The sequence below is a fragment of the Oryx dammah genome, unplaced genomic scaffold (assembly GCF_014754425.2).
Source record: "Oryx dammah isolate SB20612 unplaced genomic scaffold, SCBI_Odam_1.1 HiC_scaffold_19, whole genome shotgun sequence".
NCBI lineage: Eukaryota > Metazoa > Chordata > Mammalia > Artiodactyla > Bovidae > Oryx > Oryx dammah.
The window spans coordinates 31,142,938-31,163,349 of NW_024070203.1; the positions used below are offsets into that span (position 1 = coordinate 31,142,938).

At 41.7% G+C, this 20,412-nt stretch overlaps 1 protein-coding gene across 1 annotated transcript; it reads right to left on the bottom strand.

The window, feature by feature from the left end:
- Positions 1-5,502: 5,502 nt before the first annotated feature.
- LOC120878794 (cryptic protein-like) lies at positions 5,503-7,767 on the bottom strand. Its single transcript, XM_040261679.1, has 4 exons — positions 7,745-7,767; positions 7,366-7,461; positions 5,872-6,033; positions 5,503-5,722 (listed from the first exon to the last, which is right to left on the bottom strand). The coding sequence occupies exons 1-4, from the start codon at positions 7,765-7,767 to the stop codon at positions 5,503-5,505; spliced, it is 501 nt and encodes a 166-aa protein (XP_040117613.1).
- Between the last annotated feature and the right edge of the window lie 12,645 nt (positions 7,768-20,412).

A 20,412-nucleotide genomic window follows, 5' to 3' on the forward strand; every position in this document is an offset into this window, starting at 1 on the left:
AAAATTTAAAATAAAAAAAAAGAAAACTCCCTAACATCACACATACACAAAAATAAACTCAAAATGGATTAAAGACTTATGCAGAAGAATGGATACAATAAAACTCCCAGAGGAAACATATGCAGAACACTCCTTTACATAAATCACAGCAGTGTTTTTTTGTATTTGTCTCCTAAAGCAAAGCAAGTAAAAGAGCAAATAAACAAATGGGATCCAATCAAATATAAAAGCTTTTGCACAGCAAAGGAAATCGTCAACAAAACAAACAGGCAACCTGCTGAATGGGAGAAAATGTTTGCAAATGAGACGACATATAAGGGATTCATATCCAATATATATAAACTGCTCCACGACTCAGTATTAAAACAAAAATCTCACAATAAACCAGATTTAAGGAATGGACAAAAAACTGAACAGATTTTTTTCCAAAGAGTAAATGTAGATGGCCAACAGGCACAAGAAAAGATGCTCAAGATGGCTTATCATCAGGGAAATGCAGATCCAAACCACAATGAGATGTTATCTCTTACCTATCAGAATGAGCATCATCAAAAAGAATACAGATAACAAAAGCTATTGAGAATGTGGATAAAAGGGAACCCTTCTACACGAAGGGTTGATGGGAATGTAAATTGGTATAGCCACTGTCAAAAATAGTATAGAGGTTTTTTTCAAAAAACTAAAATTGGAATTACCATATGACCAGCAATTCCACTCCTGGGTATACATCCAGAAAACCCCAAAACACTAATTCAAAAAGATACATGCACGCCAATGTTCATAGCAGCATTATTAAAATTGTCGAAGTATGGAAGCAACCTAAGTGTTTATCAACAGATGAATAGATAAAGAAGATGTGATAAACAGATACATACACAAGAGAGAATACTACTTGGCCATAAACCGAAATTTTGCCATTTCAGTGACATAAATGGACTTGGAGGGTATTATCCTTAGTCAAATGGCAGATAGAGAAAGATGAATACTGAATGATAAAAATTTATACGTGGAATCTAAAAAACACAACAAACTATTGAATAAAACAAGAAAGAAGCAGACTAACTGATACAGAAAACAAACTAGTGCTTGCCAGAAGAGAGAAGAAAGAGGGAAGGGGAAATATAAACATTCAGAAAATAAGAGGACTATTATGTGAAATCATGTGTGTGAGACTTCAGAAATTTTTAAAAACACTATAGAACTTAAAGAATCTTTCATTCAATTAAAAAAAAAGACATACTTAGGGCAAATCTACTCAGTGGCTCAGAGAAAATTCAATAAAAAATGTAGCTTTACCAATAAGAGTTCTAATTATATCCATAATAAAATTTTAGTGTAAAAAATATCACTCCAAAGAATATTTATTTTATACTGAAAATTATAGGAAAAGTCTGGAAGGAAACCTTGCCATTTGCAACAACAGAGATGGACCTTGAAGGCATTCTGGGAAGCAAAATAAGTGAGACAAAAACGACAAATACCATCTGATTTCACTTTTTTGAAGAATCTAAAAATTGAAAAAGAAAGAAAAGAAACTGATGTAACATACAAGATGGTGACTACAGTTAATAATACTGCATTGAATATTTGAAAATTACTAAGAGAGCAGACTGATACTAAAGCTGCCACCTGACGAGAAGAGCTGACTCATTGGAAAAGACCCTGATGCTGGGAAATATTGAGGGCAGGAGGAGAAGGGGATGACAGAGGATGAGATGGTTGGATGGCATCACTGACTCAATGGACATGAGTTTGAGCAAGCTCTGGGAGATGGTGAAGGACAGGGAAGCCTGCTGCGCCTCAGTCCATGGGGTTGAAAAGAGTCGGACACGACTGAGCGACTGAATGACAAGAAAGAGAGTAGATCTTAAAATTTCTCATCACAAGAAAAAGAAAGTCATTATTGTATATATACATTACTGTATGTATGGTGATGGATGCTAACTCGGTTTGCTGTGGTTATCGTTTCTCAATTGTATATATTTGTATATAATACCAAATCATTGTGTATACCTGAAACTAATATAATGCTACATGGCAATCATAAAAGTCACTGCAGATGGTGACTGCAGCTATAAAATTAAAAGATGCTTGCTCCTTGGAAGAAAAGTTATGACCAACCTAGATAGCATATTAAAAAGCAGAGACATTACTTTGCAAACAAAGGTCCATCTAGTCAAAGCTATGGTTTTTCCAGTAGTCATGTATGGATGTCAAGAGTTGGACCATAAAGAAAGCTGAGCACTGAATAATTGATGGTTTTGAGTTGTGGTGTTGGAGAAGACTCTTGAGAGTCCCTTGGACTGCAAGGAAATCAAACCAGTGAATCCTAAAGGAAATCAGTCCTGAATACTCATTAGGACTGATGCTGAAGCTGAAGCTCCAATACTTTGGCCAACTCATGCGAAGAACTAACTCATTGAAAAAGACCCTGATGCTGGGAAAGATTGGGGGCAGGAGGAGAAGGGGACAACAGAGGATGAGATGGTTGGATGGCATTACTGTCTCCATGGACATGAGTTTGATCAAGCTCTGGGAGCTGGCGATGGACAGGGAAGCCTGGCATGCTGCAGTCCATGGGGTCAAAAAGAGTCAGCATGACTGAGTGACTGAACTGAATTGAACTATCTCATTTTTTTTAAAAGTGTCTGACATAGTTCAGGGATGTGCTTATGTACTCTGAATGATAGCAATTTTATTCCAATTAATTTTAACTGTATATTAATTATCATTTTGTCAATGTTTATACCAGTATGCTATTGTATGTTGATTTATATTTTAAAATAATTTAAATGTTATTATAAAATATGACAATTTATCTCTTAAGAAAAAAAAAAAGAATAGCTGAAGAAGTTAACCACTCTAGGCTTCAGTTTCCTCAAATATAAAAAGTATAATACTTACTTCAAAGGCTTGTTAAGAATTGACTGGGATTAAGTAAATAAAGTCCCTGAAATAAACTGAGAGCTAATAAAGATGCTTATCCTGATGACTGTTATCCTCACAACATCATAATCATCTATCAGCACTGCTGCTATCACTATCATCGTCATCCTCAGGTCATAACCACAGTCAGCCCAGCCACCACCGCTGTCATCTGCCCTGATGCACAATCAATGGGTCACAGAATGCTCCTGACAAATTACTCTGAGAGATGACCTCACTATTTGGTTCACTTTTGATGAGCACAAACCACATTTTCAGAGTCACTGTCATTGTCCTTGGCAGACAGCAGTCCCAGCCTTGAATGTTTTCCAGGATGTGAGCAGACATCTTGGAACCTAGCTCCTGCTCTGGTGCTTAGAACCCAAGCTGGCCTTGCTAGAAAGTGAAAGTTGCTCAGTCGTGTCCGACCCTTTGCGACCCCATGGACTGAATTCTCTAGGCCAGAATATTGGAGTGGGTAGCCTTTCCCTTCTCCAGGGGAACTTTCCAACCCAGGGATCAAACCCAAGTCTCCTGCATTGCAGGCAGATTCTTTACCAGCTGAGCCAAAAGGGAAGCCCTTGCTTAGAAGACTGAAAATGATCACAGCTAGGCCTTTCCCCACATCACTGCAGGAGCGCCAACCACAGTGGGAAATGACTTCACCTGTAGGACTACACAGGCACCGTCCGCAATTCTAATGCTTATGCCATAATCTATGTCCTCCTTTCTCTGGGTCATTCAAAGATCAGCTACTGAATCAGTGGCACAGGCTCAGCAAATGAAGAGCCCGATAGGAGAGGGAGAAAGGGAAAGTATATCACACTATAATCACCACCACACACCCACACACCCCTTCCCCCCACTCCCCACACACACTGCTGGCACCCTGCAGAGCTGGCTGAGGAAGGGGAGCAGAAGGGGGGCTGAAGGGCTGCACCTTCACTAAGAATGTCACTAGAATGCTGATCCTATCCCAGGTTGCAGAGGAGGAAGGAAGGGAGGAAGATGGGTCTGAAGCTGAGCATTCATTATGTGTGTTCCTCCACCAGGCACCCCACCCAGGGAACCCCACCAAGAGGGTGGTTTGAAGGGCTCCACCCCCAAGAGTGCTGCCTTTCTGCAGCAGTCTAACAGTGGACAAGGGGATGTGAAGTGGGAGTGAAGGGCTGTACCACCATTAAGCACACCCTTACACTGTGGGATTGGCCCAGGGTCGACTATAGTGCAGGAAGGAAAAGGAGAGTAGGCCTAGGGTCTTTACTTGGAGCCCACCCAGGGCTAACAAAGAGGACCGAAGAGCTCTGCCTGCATTAACCAAGTCCCTTACTGCTATCCCAGCCAGAGCTTACTGTAAAGGGGAGAAGGCCATGGAAATGCCGTGCCTGCTATACCTGTGTCTCTGGTCCCTGCCTGAGAGGACAACTCTGCAGCCGAGCATTTCATCTGTCTTCTGACCTGAGAAGATTCACGTTCCCTAGTTTTACAAGTAAAACATTTGCATTGAGTTGGGAACTGCTCAGAGTCATCACAAATAAGTGTTCACCCTGCGTGTAGTCCACACCCCACTGACTTTTATTTATGTGGCAGGCCTGAGCTGCGGTTACCAGCACCTTGCTTCCTGGAGCATTGCTAGGTTGGCCTTGAAGGGCAGCACTTGGCCATTCAGGCCTGCTCCTGTCCTGCTCCAGGGCGCTCTCTACATTTCAGTTGAGAAGGTGGGTATTGGCCCAGTGTAGAGAAGTCCCTAGAGATTTAGTTTGGGTACCCTGTCAAAGCTATGGTTTTTCCAGTAGTCATGTATGGATGTGAGAGTTGGACTATAAAGAAAGCTGAGCGCAGAAGAATTGATACTTTTGAACTGCAGTGTTGGAGAAGGCTCTTGAGGGTCCCTTGGACTGCAAGGAGATCCAACCAGTCCATCCTAAAGGAAATTAGTCCTGAATGTTCATTGGAAGGACTGATGTTGAAGCTGAAACTCCAGTACTTTGGCCACCTCATGCGAAGAACTGACCTATCTGAAAAGACCCTGATGCTGGGAAAAGTTGAAGGCAGGAGGAGAAGCGGACGACAGAGGATGAGATGGTTGGGTGGCATCACCGACTCAAAGGACATGAGTTTGAGTCAACTCTAGGAGTTGGCGATGGACAGGGAGGCCTGGCGTGCTGCAGTCCATAGGGTTGCAAAGAGTCCGACACGACTGAGCGACTGAATTGAACTGACCCTGTCTGCCAGGTGCGGCTCTAATTACCAGTTTATGTTCTTCCAAAGTTCTGTTCTCTGTAAAGAACATTTAAGGACACTGTTTGGAAATCACCTTTAAATTCCGCAAGTAGGATATGGGAAGAGGTGAGGTGAGGTGAGGTGAAGTGGCTCAGTCATGTCCGACTCTTTGCGACCCCGTGGACTGTAACCTACCAGGCTTCTCCGTCCATGGGATTCTCCAGGCAAGAATACTGGAGTGGATTGCCATTTCCTTCTCCAGGGGATATAAATTTTTCAATGACTATAATGATAATACACTATATGATTCACCACGAATGTGACTTTCCCGAGTGATGAATCCATGCAAATCGCTCATTCCTGTATCGTCTGGCACAGGTAGATCTGTATGGGTCGGTATGTATAAAGGAGCAACTGCCTGAGTGTGGGTTGTGAGCACAGGACGCAGGGCGGGTTCCTCTTACCGCAGCGGCCGGGTGTCTGCAGGGGGAGGCAGTGCAGGGCCGCAAAGACGCACCTGCAGAGGTGGCAGCCGCGGAAGGTCCAGGCTCCGTGCACCAGGGCGCCGCACTTGCTGAGGAAGCCCGGGCCTGGCGTTAGTGCAGGGGGCGCGCGCACCCCCGGCCCGCCCCAGGAGGTCCCGCCGCCCCCGCCCGGCTCCCAGTCTCCTCTCCCCGCAGGCCCCGTTGTGCCCCCAGCCTGCACCACCCCGCGCCTGCCTACCTGCGCCTCTGGTCGTGCTCACAATAGCGGCCGGTGAAGTGAGCGGGGCACACGCAGAAGCTGCTCAGCACGCAGGTGCCGCCGTTCTGGCAGCAGCTCTGCCGCGGACGTGCACCTGTGGGGGCGTCGCCTGGGGTCAGCTCCGCGCGGGACCCTCTATGTCTGATAGGCCCGAGAAGGGCCAAGAGAGGTCCCCTCAGGGAGGCAATAAAATTGGCTTCCTGCTAATAGTGTTTGCTCAGGTAAACCCTGCTTGTTAGTTTAAGGATTAAAAACAAACTACCAGGGGTGCGGGCGGGTCAGGAAGGCTCCCTAAGACATTTGGGAAACCCTGCCCCCTGCAAAGTAGCCTTTTCTTTCTTCCTTCCTTTCATATGTTAAAATTAGTCTGTGACTTCCCAAGACAGTGATTACAGACTGGCCTCTCCGGAGAGCGGCGAGCGAGCAGGGACCACCCTCGGGTGCAGACACCGAAACAATTAAAAAAAAAAAAATCTACCACTGGAGCCTGAGAGACTGCGATAAGCCTAGAAAAGGGCCGCTATTATCTGGGATTGAGATAGCTCTGGACGTGCAGAAAAATAACCAGTTAGAAGCCAAAGCCACGTTTTACCAATAAAATATTAAAACTTTTTTCAGAGTAAAAGTACACCTCACTAGGAAATATTTTTTACTTTATCAGTCAGTTCAAGTCGCTCGTTCGTGTCCGACTCTTTGCGACCCCATGGACTGCAGCACGCCAGGCTTCCCTGTCCATCACCAACTCCCAAAGCTTGATCAAACTCATGTCCATCAAGTAGGTGATGCCATCCAACCATCACATCCTCTGTCTTTATACTTTTACTTTATAGTATAAAAGTGTATACTTTATAGTGTCTTTATATATATATAAACACTTTATATATATATATACTTTATATAAAGTATATACTTTATAATGTCTTTATCCTTTTACTTTATAGTGTCTTTATCCTTTTACTTTATAGTATATATTTAAAGATGGTAAAATGTTATTCATTGGGTTTCTCATTTTATTGTTAACTTATCCTAGTTTTTTTTTTTTTTTTTTTTTCAATTCTAAACTCAGGGTTCTGGCTTCCTAGTGGTAAAGAATCTGCCTGCCAAGGAAGGAGACAAAGGAGAAAGTCTGCAAGATCCCCTCTAGGCGCACACACACAGACACACAGTCACAGATACACACACACACACACACACACACACACAAACTCAGAGTTCACTGACCGAGATGACCTTTGTCTGCAGCACTGCCACTTAGCTCTTGGAAAGTCAAAGAGTAGGGGAATGAACCCTGAGGCTTCCAGCCCTCCGTGCTGTCATTCTCCTCCCTTAAATTATTCAAGGTCCAGTTGAGTGTTTTCTGCTGGAACTTCTGAGCTTTACCACTGCTGCTTTCTTCTCTACTCCTTTTATATTTCCCTGTTTGATAGCCTTAAAAGTTAATTGAAAATATGAGAATGATAATGATTGACAAACAAATATGCAATAAAAACTAAGAGAATATAAACAAAATGCTTCTTACTGTTTCCCATGGGGATGATCTGTAATATCAAACTGATCACAAAAAGAAGCCTAGAATATTTAAAGAAATTTAATCAGAAATTTACATGTGCATAAAATGTAATGCATTCATATACAAATATAGGTATAAATATATATTTAATGTACAATAGATAATTATGCAATAATTTTGTAACTAGTAGATTTTGATTAATGTTGTCATTCCTTAGAAAGATTTTAGACCAAGCATGTACCCGTCCCTTTAAGAGAAGCAACATTAAGCATGCATTGCAATTTATTCCAGGCTCTTAAACACCCCTCTTGGCTCTAAGAATTAGATGATTTTTGTTCTTACCTAATAGAATGGCTCCAGGTCATTTTCCCACTGACACGTCTGGTATAAAAAAGTCTCCTCTCATGGATACATTGAAGATCAATTCCAAGGGACTGAGGCTGCACAGTTTTTGTATTTGAAGATTTGAAGATTTACTGCAGTTACTGGAAGAACTGCCTCAGGACGCAAGATGGGTAAGTACAGAAGACACAGGTGTTTCCTGCTCTCTACGTTGGCCTCTAAATAACTGTGAGAAACAGCAATGAGGTCTTCTCTAGGTTCTGCTGTGCAATTGCTTTGGCAAAGGCTGTGCTGTGATGGGCAGGGTCCAGCACAGAGCCTCCGGGACCATCCCTTCAATGATACCTGCTAGGGCCGGGGGCGGGGCCTGTGTAGACAGGCTGGTTCTCTTCCCCTACAGTGTTGACAGTGCTGATAGTAGCAGGAGGAGTCAACCCCTAATGTAAAACACCAGTGACTAGAAGGCAATAGCCTTTTCCCTTCCTGAAAAAAAAGAAAAACAAAAAATTATCAATAAAACCTTAACACGAACAAAAAAGTTTTCATGTGGAAATAGAGATTTTATATTGTATACTCCTCGCACTGAGGAGATGGTGAGGGGCCCAGCTAGAGAAGAGAGCTGTTGTGGGGAAAAGAACCACCTGGCTTGATTTCAAGCTTCAGATGGAGAGCATGAATATAAAAGAGAGACATTTCAACACCTCCTTTCTGAGGACGCATCAGTATTTTTACAAACTAGGCCTTTTCTCTGTGCCTAGCATAATGATCACTATATCATATTCATTACCCACTTAATACAGGACCCCTCAGGGGAGGCACTATTTTTACCCTCCATATTTTGCTGAAGCAACTGAGGCTTTAAGTCACAAACCTTTGGCACTTAGATATTTGAAAAACATGAAACACACAGATATTGTAAGAAGGCTGCAGTGTGCTGGGTGATACGGCCCACAGTGAGGCAAGCCTTACACTGGATATCTGAAGACTACAGAGCACAGGGGTAAGTGCCACCTTAGTGAAACTATTCATCTCACTGAGACTTGAACTCACATGCGGGAACACAAACCCAGCCAAAACCCACAGTCTTCCAGCTGAATTCACAGACCTGGTTTCCAGACCTAATGACACTCAGGGTTTTTTCTTTTTTTAATTGACAGATAATTGCTTTATAGAATTTTGTTGTTTTCTGTCAACCATCAGCATGAATCAGCCATAGGTGGACATATGTCCCCTCCCTGGTGGTTCAAGAAGCTCATGTTCTTAATGTCTCATCACAGAGAGAATTCAGTGAGAGATGAAGTGATAGGTAAGAAGCAAATTTATTTAAAAAGAAACACACGCCGCAGAGAGTATGAGCTATTTCAGAAGGAGAGAGGCTGGGTAATTTCATAGGCTAATGAGTGGGAGGATTATTCCAACTATTTTGGGGAAGGGTGGAGATTTCCAGAAATTGGGTCACCACCCACATTTTGATCTTTGATGGTGGGCCTTCAACTGTCATGGCATCTCTGAGTGTGTCGTTTACCTTGCTGATGTGTTACACTGAGCCTATACTGAGGATCAAGGTCTAATCCAGGTTGACTAGACTTGGTCCCATTGGACTCTGGCTTATGTTGGGTCCTCATTCTTTCAAAGGTTGTGCCCTGCCCCTTCCCTCATGTTTCACTAGTGTCTGATGAGGAGCCTGCTAACCAAGAGGGGTTCAGGGGCTTCTTCTGGGACTTGCTAATTGTCAGTTTTTCTAATTGCCAAAATAGGGACTGGGACCCTTGCCTCACAGTACAGAGGATGCCTTGCAACTCTGATACAAATTGTCCTATGGTTTTAGTATAAAAACTGTTTTCTGAAAATGATATGTATCCCCCAAAGATGAGATTTTTTTGATACTGATTTAATGTTTTAAACTTTTAAATGGGAAGTTAATTAAAGATGCTGTTAAATAAACTAGTAGGAAATTGATGAGCTTGGCTGCCATGAGGCCTCCCAAAAGCTGGGTCCATGAGCTGCCAGGATCAGAACCCACAGATCTGACTGGGCAAACCATATGGAGTAGGTTGTCTCATGCCTTCATGAAAATCTGTAATGAGATTCAGGACAAATATACTTTTAGATGTAATGGTTATTTCTTGTTAATTACATACTTTAGTTATATACAAAAGTAATTACATTTATGACTTTAAGTCAATAGTAACTTCTTTATGAGCAACATGGGTTGAACACTAAAAACCATGGATAAGCTAAAGAATATTTATTTAAATAAGTTTTAAAACTGTTCAGTTTAGAGGATGATATTGAATCCAAATCTTTCTGATAATATTAAAGTTTTATAAGTATTTTCTAAAATAAATATTTTTATAAGTATCTTCTACAGTTTCTTTTATTAAATTTTGTATTCTCAAATATACACAAAAGCTGAGATATTGAGTCAATAAAATTGGGTTCAGCAGCCAACCATTGCAAAGCTTTCCTCATTGTTTTTCCCCCACATATTTTTTTCTTGGAGTTTTTTAAGGCAAATCGCAGACATCATGATATTCTCCTCCTATGTCAAATAAGGTTTTGAAAATGTGTGTCTTACAAATGGAAACTTTAGAAAAAGGAAGGGAAATGTCTTACCAGCAAGATAGGGCTAAGGCTAGATATAGGACCAATGCCCCTCTCTGGGTGTTTGCTTAAGAGTTGAAATCAGCTTTGAGGAGGGAAAGGGCTGAAAGCCTAGGGGTGATAAAACACTCTGACACTTGCTCTCATTTACTTAAAGGTCTTATAAAGACTTTTGCATTTCAGTAGGAGGAGCCCAGGTTTGCTTAGTTAATAAGGCCCTGCTGGAAAGCCTTGTCTGGAAACAGCTGGAGGCCCAGTGGTTGGCAGGCAGATCCCACCACCCCCCTACCAACTTCCCTAAATTGGGGAAGGTCCACTTTCTTGTTATCAGTTGTAAACAGATAAGACTGGAGCCAGCACTACCATCAGACTTCTGACTCCTTTTGAGCTGACATAAAGTGTGTGGGAATTGGAAAACCCTGTCTGAAGACTGGAGCCCACCTCACCTCTCTGTCTTCATTACATCAAACAATCACTGAGGAAAATGTTCTATGCCAATTAGGTGTGAAGGAATTCTTTGGAAGTCACTTTCCAGAGAGTCTTTGATGTGTACTACTAGGGGTTTCCTGGAAACTTAAAATGTGCTTAGACCACAACTCAGGCCCTTTGCTCAGAACCCCCAGGGCCTCAGGATTTTTTAAACCTGCCCAGTTCAGTTCAGTCACTCAGTCCGTGTTTGACTCTTTGCCACCCCCAGGCTTCCCTGTCCATCACCAACTCCCGGAGCTTACTCAAACTCATGTCCATTGAGTCGGTGATACCATCCAATCATCTCATCCTCTGTTGTCCGCTTCTCCTCTTACCTTCAATCTTTCCCAGCATCAGGGTCTTTTCAAATGAGTCAGCTCTTCGCATCAGGTGGCCAAAGTATTGGAGTTTCAGCTTCAACATCAGTCCTTCCAATGAATATTCAGGACTGATTTCCTTTAGAATTGACTGGTTGAATCTCCTTGCTTTCTAAAGGACTCTCAAGAGTCTTCTCCAACACCACAGCTCAAAAGCATCAATTCTTCAGTGCTCATCTTTCCTTATAGTCCAGTTCTCACATCCATACATGACTACTGGAAAAAACATAACCTTGACTAGATGAACCTTTGTTGACAAAGTAATGTCTCTGCTTTTTAATATGCTGTCTAGGTTGGTCATAGCTTTTCTTTCAAGGAGCAAGTGTTTTTTAATTTCATGGGTGCAGTCACCATCTGCAGTGATTTCAGAGCCCAATAAAATAAAATGTGCCACTGTTTCCATTGTTTCCCCATTTATTTGCCATGAAGTGATGGGACCTGATGCCATGCATGATCTTAGTTTTCTGAATGTTGAGCTTTAAGCCAACTTATTCACTCTCCTCTTTTACTTGCATCAAGAGGGTCTTTAGTTCTTCTTCACTTTCTGCCATAACGGTGGTGTCATCTGCATATCTGAGATTATTGATATTTCTCCCAGCAATCTTGATCCCAGCTTGTGCTTCATCCAGTCCAGCATTTCTCTTGATGTACCCTGCATATAAGTTAAATAAGCAGGATGATAAAATATAGTCTTGACATACTCCTTTCCCAATTTGGAACCAGTTTGTTGTTCCATGTCCAGTTCTAACTGTGGCTTCTTTACCTGCATATAGATTTTTCAGGAGGCAGGTCAGATGGTCTGAGATTCCCATCTCTTTAAGAATTTTCCACAGTTTGTTGTGATCCACACAGTCAAAGGCTTTGGTGTACTCAATAAAACATAAGTAGATGTTTTTCTGGAACTCTCTTGCTTTTTCGATGACCCAACAGATGTTGGCAATTTGATCTCTGCTTTCTCTACCATTTCTAAATCCAGCTTGAACATCTGGAAGTTCATGGTTCACGTACTGTTGAAGCCTTGCTTGGAGAATTTTGAGCATTACTTTACTAGTGTGTGAGACAAGTGCAATTGACCGGTAGTTTGAGCATTCTTTGGCATTGCTTTTCTTTGGGATTGGAATGAACCTGCCCAGGTGGGTCCTATTTTTTGCATTGTTCACTGAAGAAGGCTTTCTTATCTCTCCTCTCTATACTCTGGAACTCTGCATTCAGTTTATCTTTCCCTTTCTCGCTTACCTTTCACTTCTTTTCTCAGCTATTTGTATAGGCCTTCTCAGACAACCATTTTGCCTTCTTGAGTTTCTTTTTCTTTGGGATAGTTTTGGTCACTGCCTGCTGTACAATATTATGAACCTCTGTCCATAGTTCTTCAGGCACCCTGTCTATCAGAAATAATCCTCTAAATCTATGTGTCACATCACAAGCTGGAATCAAGACTGACAGGAGAAATATCAACAGCGTCAGATATGCAAGTGATACGACCCTAAAGGCAGAAATCTAGGAGAAACTAAAGAGCCTCTTGATGAAGGTGAAAGAGGAGAGTAAAAAAAGCTGGCTTAAAACTCAACTTTCAAACTTAGCAGTGACTGCAGCCATAAAATTAAAAGATGCTTGCTCCTTGGAAGAGTAGCTATGACAAACCTGCTGCTGCTGCTGCTGCTGCTGCTAAGTCGCTTCAGTCGTGTCCGATTCTGTGTGACCCCAGAGACGGCAGCCCACCAGGCTCCCCCGTCCCTGGGATTCTCCAGGCAAGAATACTGGAGTGGGTTGCCATTTCCTTCTCCAATGCATGAAAGTGAAAAGTGAAAGTGAAGTTGCTCAGTCGTGTCTGACTCTTCGCGACCCCATGGACTGCAGCCTACCAGGCTCCTCCATCCATGGGATTTTCCAAGCAAGAGTACAGAGTGGGTTGCCATTGCCTTCTCCAATGACAAACCTAGACAGCATATTAAAAAGCAGAGACATTGCTGACAAAGCTATGGTTTTTCCAGCAGTCATGTGTGGATGTGAAAGTTGGACCACAAAGAAGGCTGAGGGCCAAAGAATTGATGCTTTCATACTGTGGTGCCAGTGAAGACACTTGAGAGTCCCTTGGACAGCAAGATCAAACCAGTCAATCCTAAAGGAAATCAACCTTGAATATTCATTGGAAATACTGATGCTAAAGTCGAAGCTCCAATACTTTGGCCACCTGATGCAAAGAGCTGACACATTGGAAAATACCCTGATTTGGGGAAGATTGAGGGCAGGAGAAGAGGATGACAGAGGATGAGATGGTTGAATGGAATCGCCGAACTCAAACTTCAGGAGACAGTGAAGGACAGGGAAGGCTGGCATGCTGCAGTCCATGGGGTCTCAAAGAGTCAGACATGACTTAGTGGCTGAACAACAACAACAAGGTGGGTCCAGCCTGCAGCCAAGACTGGGATGTATCCAAATCCTACTTGGCTGTGTGCTTCCTAAAATAGGAATGTGCCCCTACCTTTTAGCACAGTGCTTGGTGCATGGCACCACACAGTAGTCAATGCACTACACACATATCCACTTTTCAGTGAGGAAAATGAGATTTTAAAAGTTACCATCTTGGGGATAAACAACTAACAAACAGCCGTGTTTGGCCTTGAACCCAAGTTCATCTGATCTAAAATCTGTGTTTGATTCAAGTTGCTTTAGAATTATTGAGTGCTTAATGTAGGTGTTGGTGACTCAGATGGTAAAGAATCTGCCTGTAATGCAGAGACCAGAATTCAATCCCTAGGTCGGGAAGATTCCCTGGATAAATGAAGGGCTTACCCACTCCAGTATTCTTGCCTGGAGATTTCCATGGACAGAGGAGCCTCGCGGGCTACAGTCCATGGGGTCGCAAAGAGTTGGACATGATTGAGCAACTAACACACATACAGGTATAATACACTCACTAGCTACACAGATTGTTTTGTTATATGGTCATCACATCCTTAATGATATAGGAAGAGGGCAGGACACACTCTTTAGACAAATGACAGTTATTGAGGTCATGACATAAACTAGTTAGAACAAACTAGGCCCAAGATGGTGGGCGATTGACTCCCATATGACCTTGAGCCTCAGCTCATTGTGATACATCAGCTAAATGACATATCCTCACGGGCCATAAAAGTTCCAAAACCAACATAAAAGGCAAAAAAATGGGTGGTGGCCCAATTCCTGGAAATCCCTGTCTCTTCCTCAAAATACTTGAAATAATTCTCCTACTCGTTAGCCTATGAAATTACCCACCCCTATAAAAACTGACAATGCCGTACCCTGGCATCTCTTGCCTTCTGAGATGGTGCACACTCTGTCTATGGAATGTGTTTCGCCTTCTGAGATGGTGCACACTCTGTATATGGAATGTGTTTCTTCCTGAATAAACCTTCTTTCACTTTACTATGGCTGGCTTGTGAATTCTTTTCTGTGCAAAGCCAAGAACTCACACTCAGTGGCTGTCCCAAGGACTTGCCTGAGACACGGCACGTGACCATCTTCTTGTGCCCCACTTTCTTTCCTGCAACATTATAACATTATGCAAAATTATGACACATAATTTCTCCATTTTGCAGGTGAGAAAAATGAGATTTCAAGTGTTGAGAACTTGCACAGTGCTTCACAACAATGACCAGCAGTCAGAGCCGAACTACTGCTCTTGATCTTTCCTGTGTGCCCATCTGAACTGGGCTGAGGGTTTCCATGGGACACAGCGGAGGAGAGTGGATGCAGAGACACTGCCCCCTCCTGCAGTAAGGGAAGGTTTTAGAGGACAGAAAGCACAGACAGAACGGGCTGCAGGAAGAGGGAAGGCCTTGACTGCTGGAGGCAAGAGGACCTCAGAGACACAAGGGTGGAAGGGCAGGAGGAGAGGAGAGGGTATGGGAGGAGACATTTGATGCAGGTCAGGTGACAGGAACCTGGATGATTTTCCCAGAACTCATGCATACCTAAATAGGGATTAAGTGGCAGTTGAGAAAAAAAGAGTAAATTGTAAACATATTTAACAACCAATGTCCTTTTCCTCTGATTATGAAAAATGTAATGTATTCTGATGTTAGCCAATTTGGGAAGTACAGAAAAACACGACAGAGAAGATGAAAATCACTCATGTTGTCATTGGTCAGAAATGACTATTAAGGGACTTCCCTGATGGTCCAGAGACTGAGAATGCATCTTCCAGTGCAGGTGATGCAGGTTCGATCCCTGGTCAGGAAACTAAGATCCCACAAGCCTCAGAGCAACTAAGCCTGCATGCCATAACTAAGATCTGATGTAGCCAAATAAGTGGATAAATGTATTTTTTTTAATAAGAAAGAAAATGAAATGATGATTAGGTTTTCTTCAACCAAGTCTGTTATCATCCTGCATGTAAAACTTGAGGCAAGCAACACAGAGTTTAAGACAGATTTTTGGGAAACATGAACTGCACACATGTTAGGAGAAGCAGCCTGCATTGTGCAGTGTCTGAAGACCACTGAACGCAGGAGCCCCTGTCACCTGTCAATTTGTCATATTTTTAGATTAATCGTAGGTGATTTCTATATTTTTATTTCATTGTAAATGGTATGTTTTTATTTAACTTTTTGTTGCTTGTATTCAGGAATATAGTTAAGCTTTTTTTATTAATTAATTTTTTTTTGTTTGGAGAAAAATTGCTTTTGCAGTGTTGTGTTGGCTTCTGCTGTACAGCAATGTGAAGCAGTCATAATTATACATATACCTCCTCCATCTGTCCCACCCCTCCAGGCCATCACAGAGCGCCAGGTTAGGCTCCCTGTGTTTATCGGCAGCTTCCCACCAGCTACCTATTTAGCACATGATAGTGGGTATATGTCAGTGCTCCTCTCTCCATTCCTCCCACCCTCTCCTTCCCCCACCGTGTCCATAAGTCTCTTCTCTGTGTCTGCGTCTCCATTCCTTCCCTGCAAATAGGTTCGTCAGTACCATTGTTCTAGATTCCATATAAATGCGTTAATATACATTATTTGTTTTTCAGAGTGACTTATTTCACTCTGTATAACAGTCTCTAGGTTCATCCACCTCCCTTAACTGACTCAAATTTGCTCCTTTTTATGGCTGAGTAAAATTCCACTGGATATAAGTACAATAACTTCTTTATCCATTCATCTGTCAATGGACATCTAGTTCACTTTTATGTCCTGTCTATTGTAAACAGTGCTGCAGTGAACACTGGGGTACATATGTCTTTTAGAATTCTGGTTTTCTCAAGATATATGATCAGTAGTGGGACTGCTAACTGTGGTAAAACATATATAAATACAAAAAGTCTTAGCTCAGGCTGCTGTAACAAAACAACAGACATGTATTTCTCACAGTTCTAGAAGTTGGGAAATCCAAGATCAAGGTGCTGACAGAATCGGTTCCTGGTGATAGCTCTCCTCCTGGCTTGCAAACAGCTGTCTTCCCATTGTGACCTCATGTGGCACAAGGGAGGGCAGAAAGTAAGCTCTCTGGTATCTTCATACAAAGGCTCTAATCCCACCCTGAGGGTCCCTCCCTCATTATATGATCTGAACCTCCCAAAGGCCCCATTTCTAAGTACCATTACATTGGGAGTTACCACTACAAAGTATAAATTTAGGTGAGACCATAGTATAATTCGGACTTCCCTGGTAGTTCAGCTAGTAAAGTATCCACCTGCAATGCAGGAGACCCTGATTCGATTCCTGGGTCAGGAAGATCCCCTGGAGAAGGGAAAGGCTACCCACTCCAGTATTCTTGGGCTTCCCTAGTGGCTCAGATGGCAAAGAATCTGCCTGCAATTTGGGAGACCTGGGTTTGACCCCTGGAGGAGGGCATGGCAACCTACTCCAGTATTCTTGCCTGGAGAATCCCTATGAACAGAGGAGCCTGGCGAGCTACAGTCCATGGTGTCACAAAGAGTCGGACAATCACCTAAGCACACACACGTAGTATAATTCAGTCCATAGGAAAGTTTGCCATTTTACCATATATATTACAATCATAATATTTTGCAGCCATCACAACTAATTAAAAACATTTTCATTACCCCAAAAGAAACTGTACCTGTGTAGTGATAATTCACTATTGCCTGCCTACCTGGCCACAGGTAACCTCTAATCTACTTTCTGTCTCTATGAACAATGCTAATTCTAGATATTTCATGTAAGCAGAATCATTTGTTATTTGTCCTTATTCTTCTGGCTCATTTCACTAGGCATAATATAGTCAGATTCATCCATGTTGTAGCATATATTGGAACTTTATTCCTTTTGATGGCTAATATTTCACTGTATACATATATATAGATATACATTTATACACACATATACCACATTTTATTTATCCATTGTTCTCGGTTTTTGCTGCTGTTGTTGCTGTTGTTGTTGTTGCTGTTGTTATTTTTGCTGGTTTTGGCTGCTTCCTGTGGCTTGCAGAATCTTAGTTCCCCAACCAAGAATGGAACCCAAGGCTCTGGCAGTGAAAGCACTGAGTCCTAACCACTGGACTGCCAGGGAATTTCCTATCCAGTCTTCTGTTGATGGACACTTGGTTTGGTTCCACCTTTTAACTATTGGGAATAATTCTTTAATAAGCCCACATCTCTCATGTCTCCTGCATTGACAGGTGGGTTCTTTACCACTAGCACCACCTGGGAAGCCCACCTTAATGAACATTGGTGTAAAAATACCTATTTGAGACCTTGTTTTTAATTTTTTGAGTATATTCCTAGGAGTAGAATTGTTGAGACATATGGTAATTCTATATTTAACTTTTTGAGGAACTGCCAAACTGTTTTCCACAGTAGCTGCACTATTTTACATACTGACCAGCAATGTTCTAATTTCTCTACATCTTTACCAACATTTGTTATTTTCTTTTTTCTGATTATAACCATTCTAATGGATTTGAAGGGATTAATCATTATGGTTTTGATTTGCAGTTCCTTAATAGCTAGTGAAGTTGACCATCTTTTCAAGTACTTATTGGCATTTATCGGAGAAGGCAATGGCACCCCACTCCAGTACTCTTGCCTGGCAAATCCCATGGACGGAGGAGCCTGGTAAGCTGCAGTCCATGGGGTCGCTAAGAGTCAGACATGACTGAGCGACTTCACTTTCACTTTTCACTTTTCATGCATTGGAGAAGGAAATGGCAACTCACTCCAGTGTTCTTGCCTGGAGAATCCCAGGGACGGAGGAGCCTGGTGGGCTGCCATCTCTGGGGTCACACAGAGTCGGACACGACTGAAGCGACTTAGTAGCAGCAGCAGCATTGGCATTTATATACATTCTTCAGGTAAGTGTCTATTAAAGTTTTCCCTATCTTTAAATTTGAGTTGTTTTTCTTTTTGTTGTTGATTTACAGGAGTTCTTTCCATATTCTGGCTAAAAGCCTCTTATATGAAATATGATTTGCAAATATTTTCTCCTATCTTATAGATTATCTTTTCATTTTCTTGTTAATGTACTTTGATGAACAAAAGTTTTAAATTTTGAAGTCTAATTTATCTGATTTTTTTAAAAATTTTTGTTGCCTTTCCTTTTGGGCTCATACTTAAAAAGCCATTGTCAAATCCAAGGCCATGAAGATTTACTATGTTTTCTTCTAAAGATTTATAGATTTAGCTCTTAACTTTGTATCTTTAATTCACTTGGTTAATATTGTATGTAGTATAAGGTAAGGGCCCAGCTGTTTTTTCTTTTGCATGTGGATATCCAGTTTTCTTAGGACCATTTATTGAAGAGACTATTCTCTTTGAATGGTTTTGGTATCCTCATTAAAAATCAATTGACCATAGATTAGAGGGTTTATTTATGGGGTTTCAATTCTATACCACTGGTCTATCTAGTCTTAGGCCAGTACCATGTATCTTGATTACTCCAGCGTAGTATTGAGATGAAATTGAAAAGTGTGCGTCTTCCAATTTTGTCCCTAATTTTTTTTGAGATTGTTTTGGCTATTTGATTCCCTTTAATTTTAAAATGGGTTTTACTATTTCTGCAAGAAACACTGTTAGAATTTTGATGACTTGCTTTGAATCTGAATATCACTTTGGGTAATATTGTCATCTTAATGATATTTAGTCTTTAATGCATAAACATTAATGTCTTTCCATTTATTTAAGTTTTTAAAAATTTCTTTCAGCAATGTTTTATAGTTTTCAGTAGACAATACTTACTTTCTTGGATAAACTTACCTCTTTTTGACACTACTGTAAATGGGACGGCTTTCTTAATCTTCTTTTCAGATCATTCATTGCTAGAGTATAGAAACTAACTAACTTTTTAATTAATTAATTTACTTTAATTGGAGGATAATTACTTTATAATATTGTGGTGGTTTTGTGATTCATACATTGACATGAATCAGCCACGGGTGTATATGTGTCCCACATCTTGAACCCCTCTCCCACCTCCCTCCCCAACCCATCCCTCTGGGTTGTCCCAAGACACCGGCTTTAAGTGCCCTGTTTCATGAATTGAACTTGGACTGGTCATCTATTTCACATATGGTAATAATATACAGGTTTCAGTGTTATTCTCTCAAATCATCCCACCCTTTCCTTCTCCCACAGAATCCAAAAGTCTGTTCTTTATATCTATGTCTCTTTTGCTGTCTCGCATATAGGATTGTCATTACCATCTTTCTGAATTCCACATATATGTGTTAATATACTGTATTGGTGTTTTTCTTTCTGACTTACTTCACTCTGTATAATAGGCTCCAGTTCCATCCATCTCGTTAGAACTGATTAAAATGTGTTCTTTTTAATGGCTGAGTAATACTCCATTGTGTACATGTACCACAGCTTTCTCATCCATTTGTCTGCTGATGGACATCTAGGTTGCATCCATGTCTTCGCTATTGTAAACAGTGCTGCGATGAACATTAGGGTACACGTGTCTCTTTCTGTTCTGGTTTCCTCAGTGTGTATGCCCAACAGTGGGACTGCTGGGTCATATGGCAGTTCTATTTCCAGTTTTTAAAGGAATCTCCACACTGTTCTCCATAGTGGCTGTACTAGTTTGCATTCCCACCAACAGTGTAAGAGGGTTCCCTTTTCTCCACACCCTCTCCAGCAGTTATTTTTTGTAGACTTTTGGATAGCAGTCATTCTGACTGGAGTGAGATGGTACCTCATTGTGGTTTTGATTTGCATTTCTCTGATAATGAGTGACGTTGAGCATCTTTTCATCTGTTTGTTAGCCATCTGTATGTGTTCTT

Excerpts from the sequence above, each read along its gene's own strand:
- LOC120878794 (XM_040261679.1), bottom strand. The coding sequence starts at position 7,767 with ATGACCTGGAGCCATTCTATTAG. Across the intron at positions 7,462-7,744 it reads ACCTGGAGCCATTCTATTAG|GCTTCTTTTTGTGATCAGTT; the intron begins GTAAGAACAAAA and ends TAAATATTCTAG. Across the intron at positions 6,034-7,365 it reads TTAGTTTTTATTGCATATTT|ACATAGAGGGTCCCGCGCGG; the intron begins GTTTGTCAATCA and ends CGGGCCTATCAG.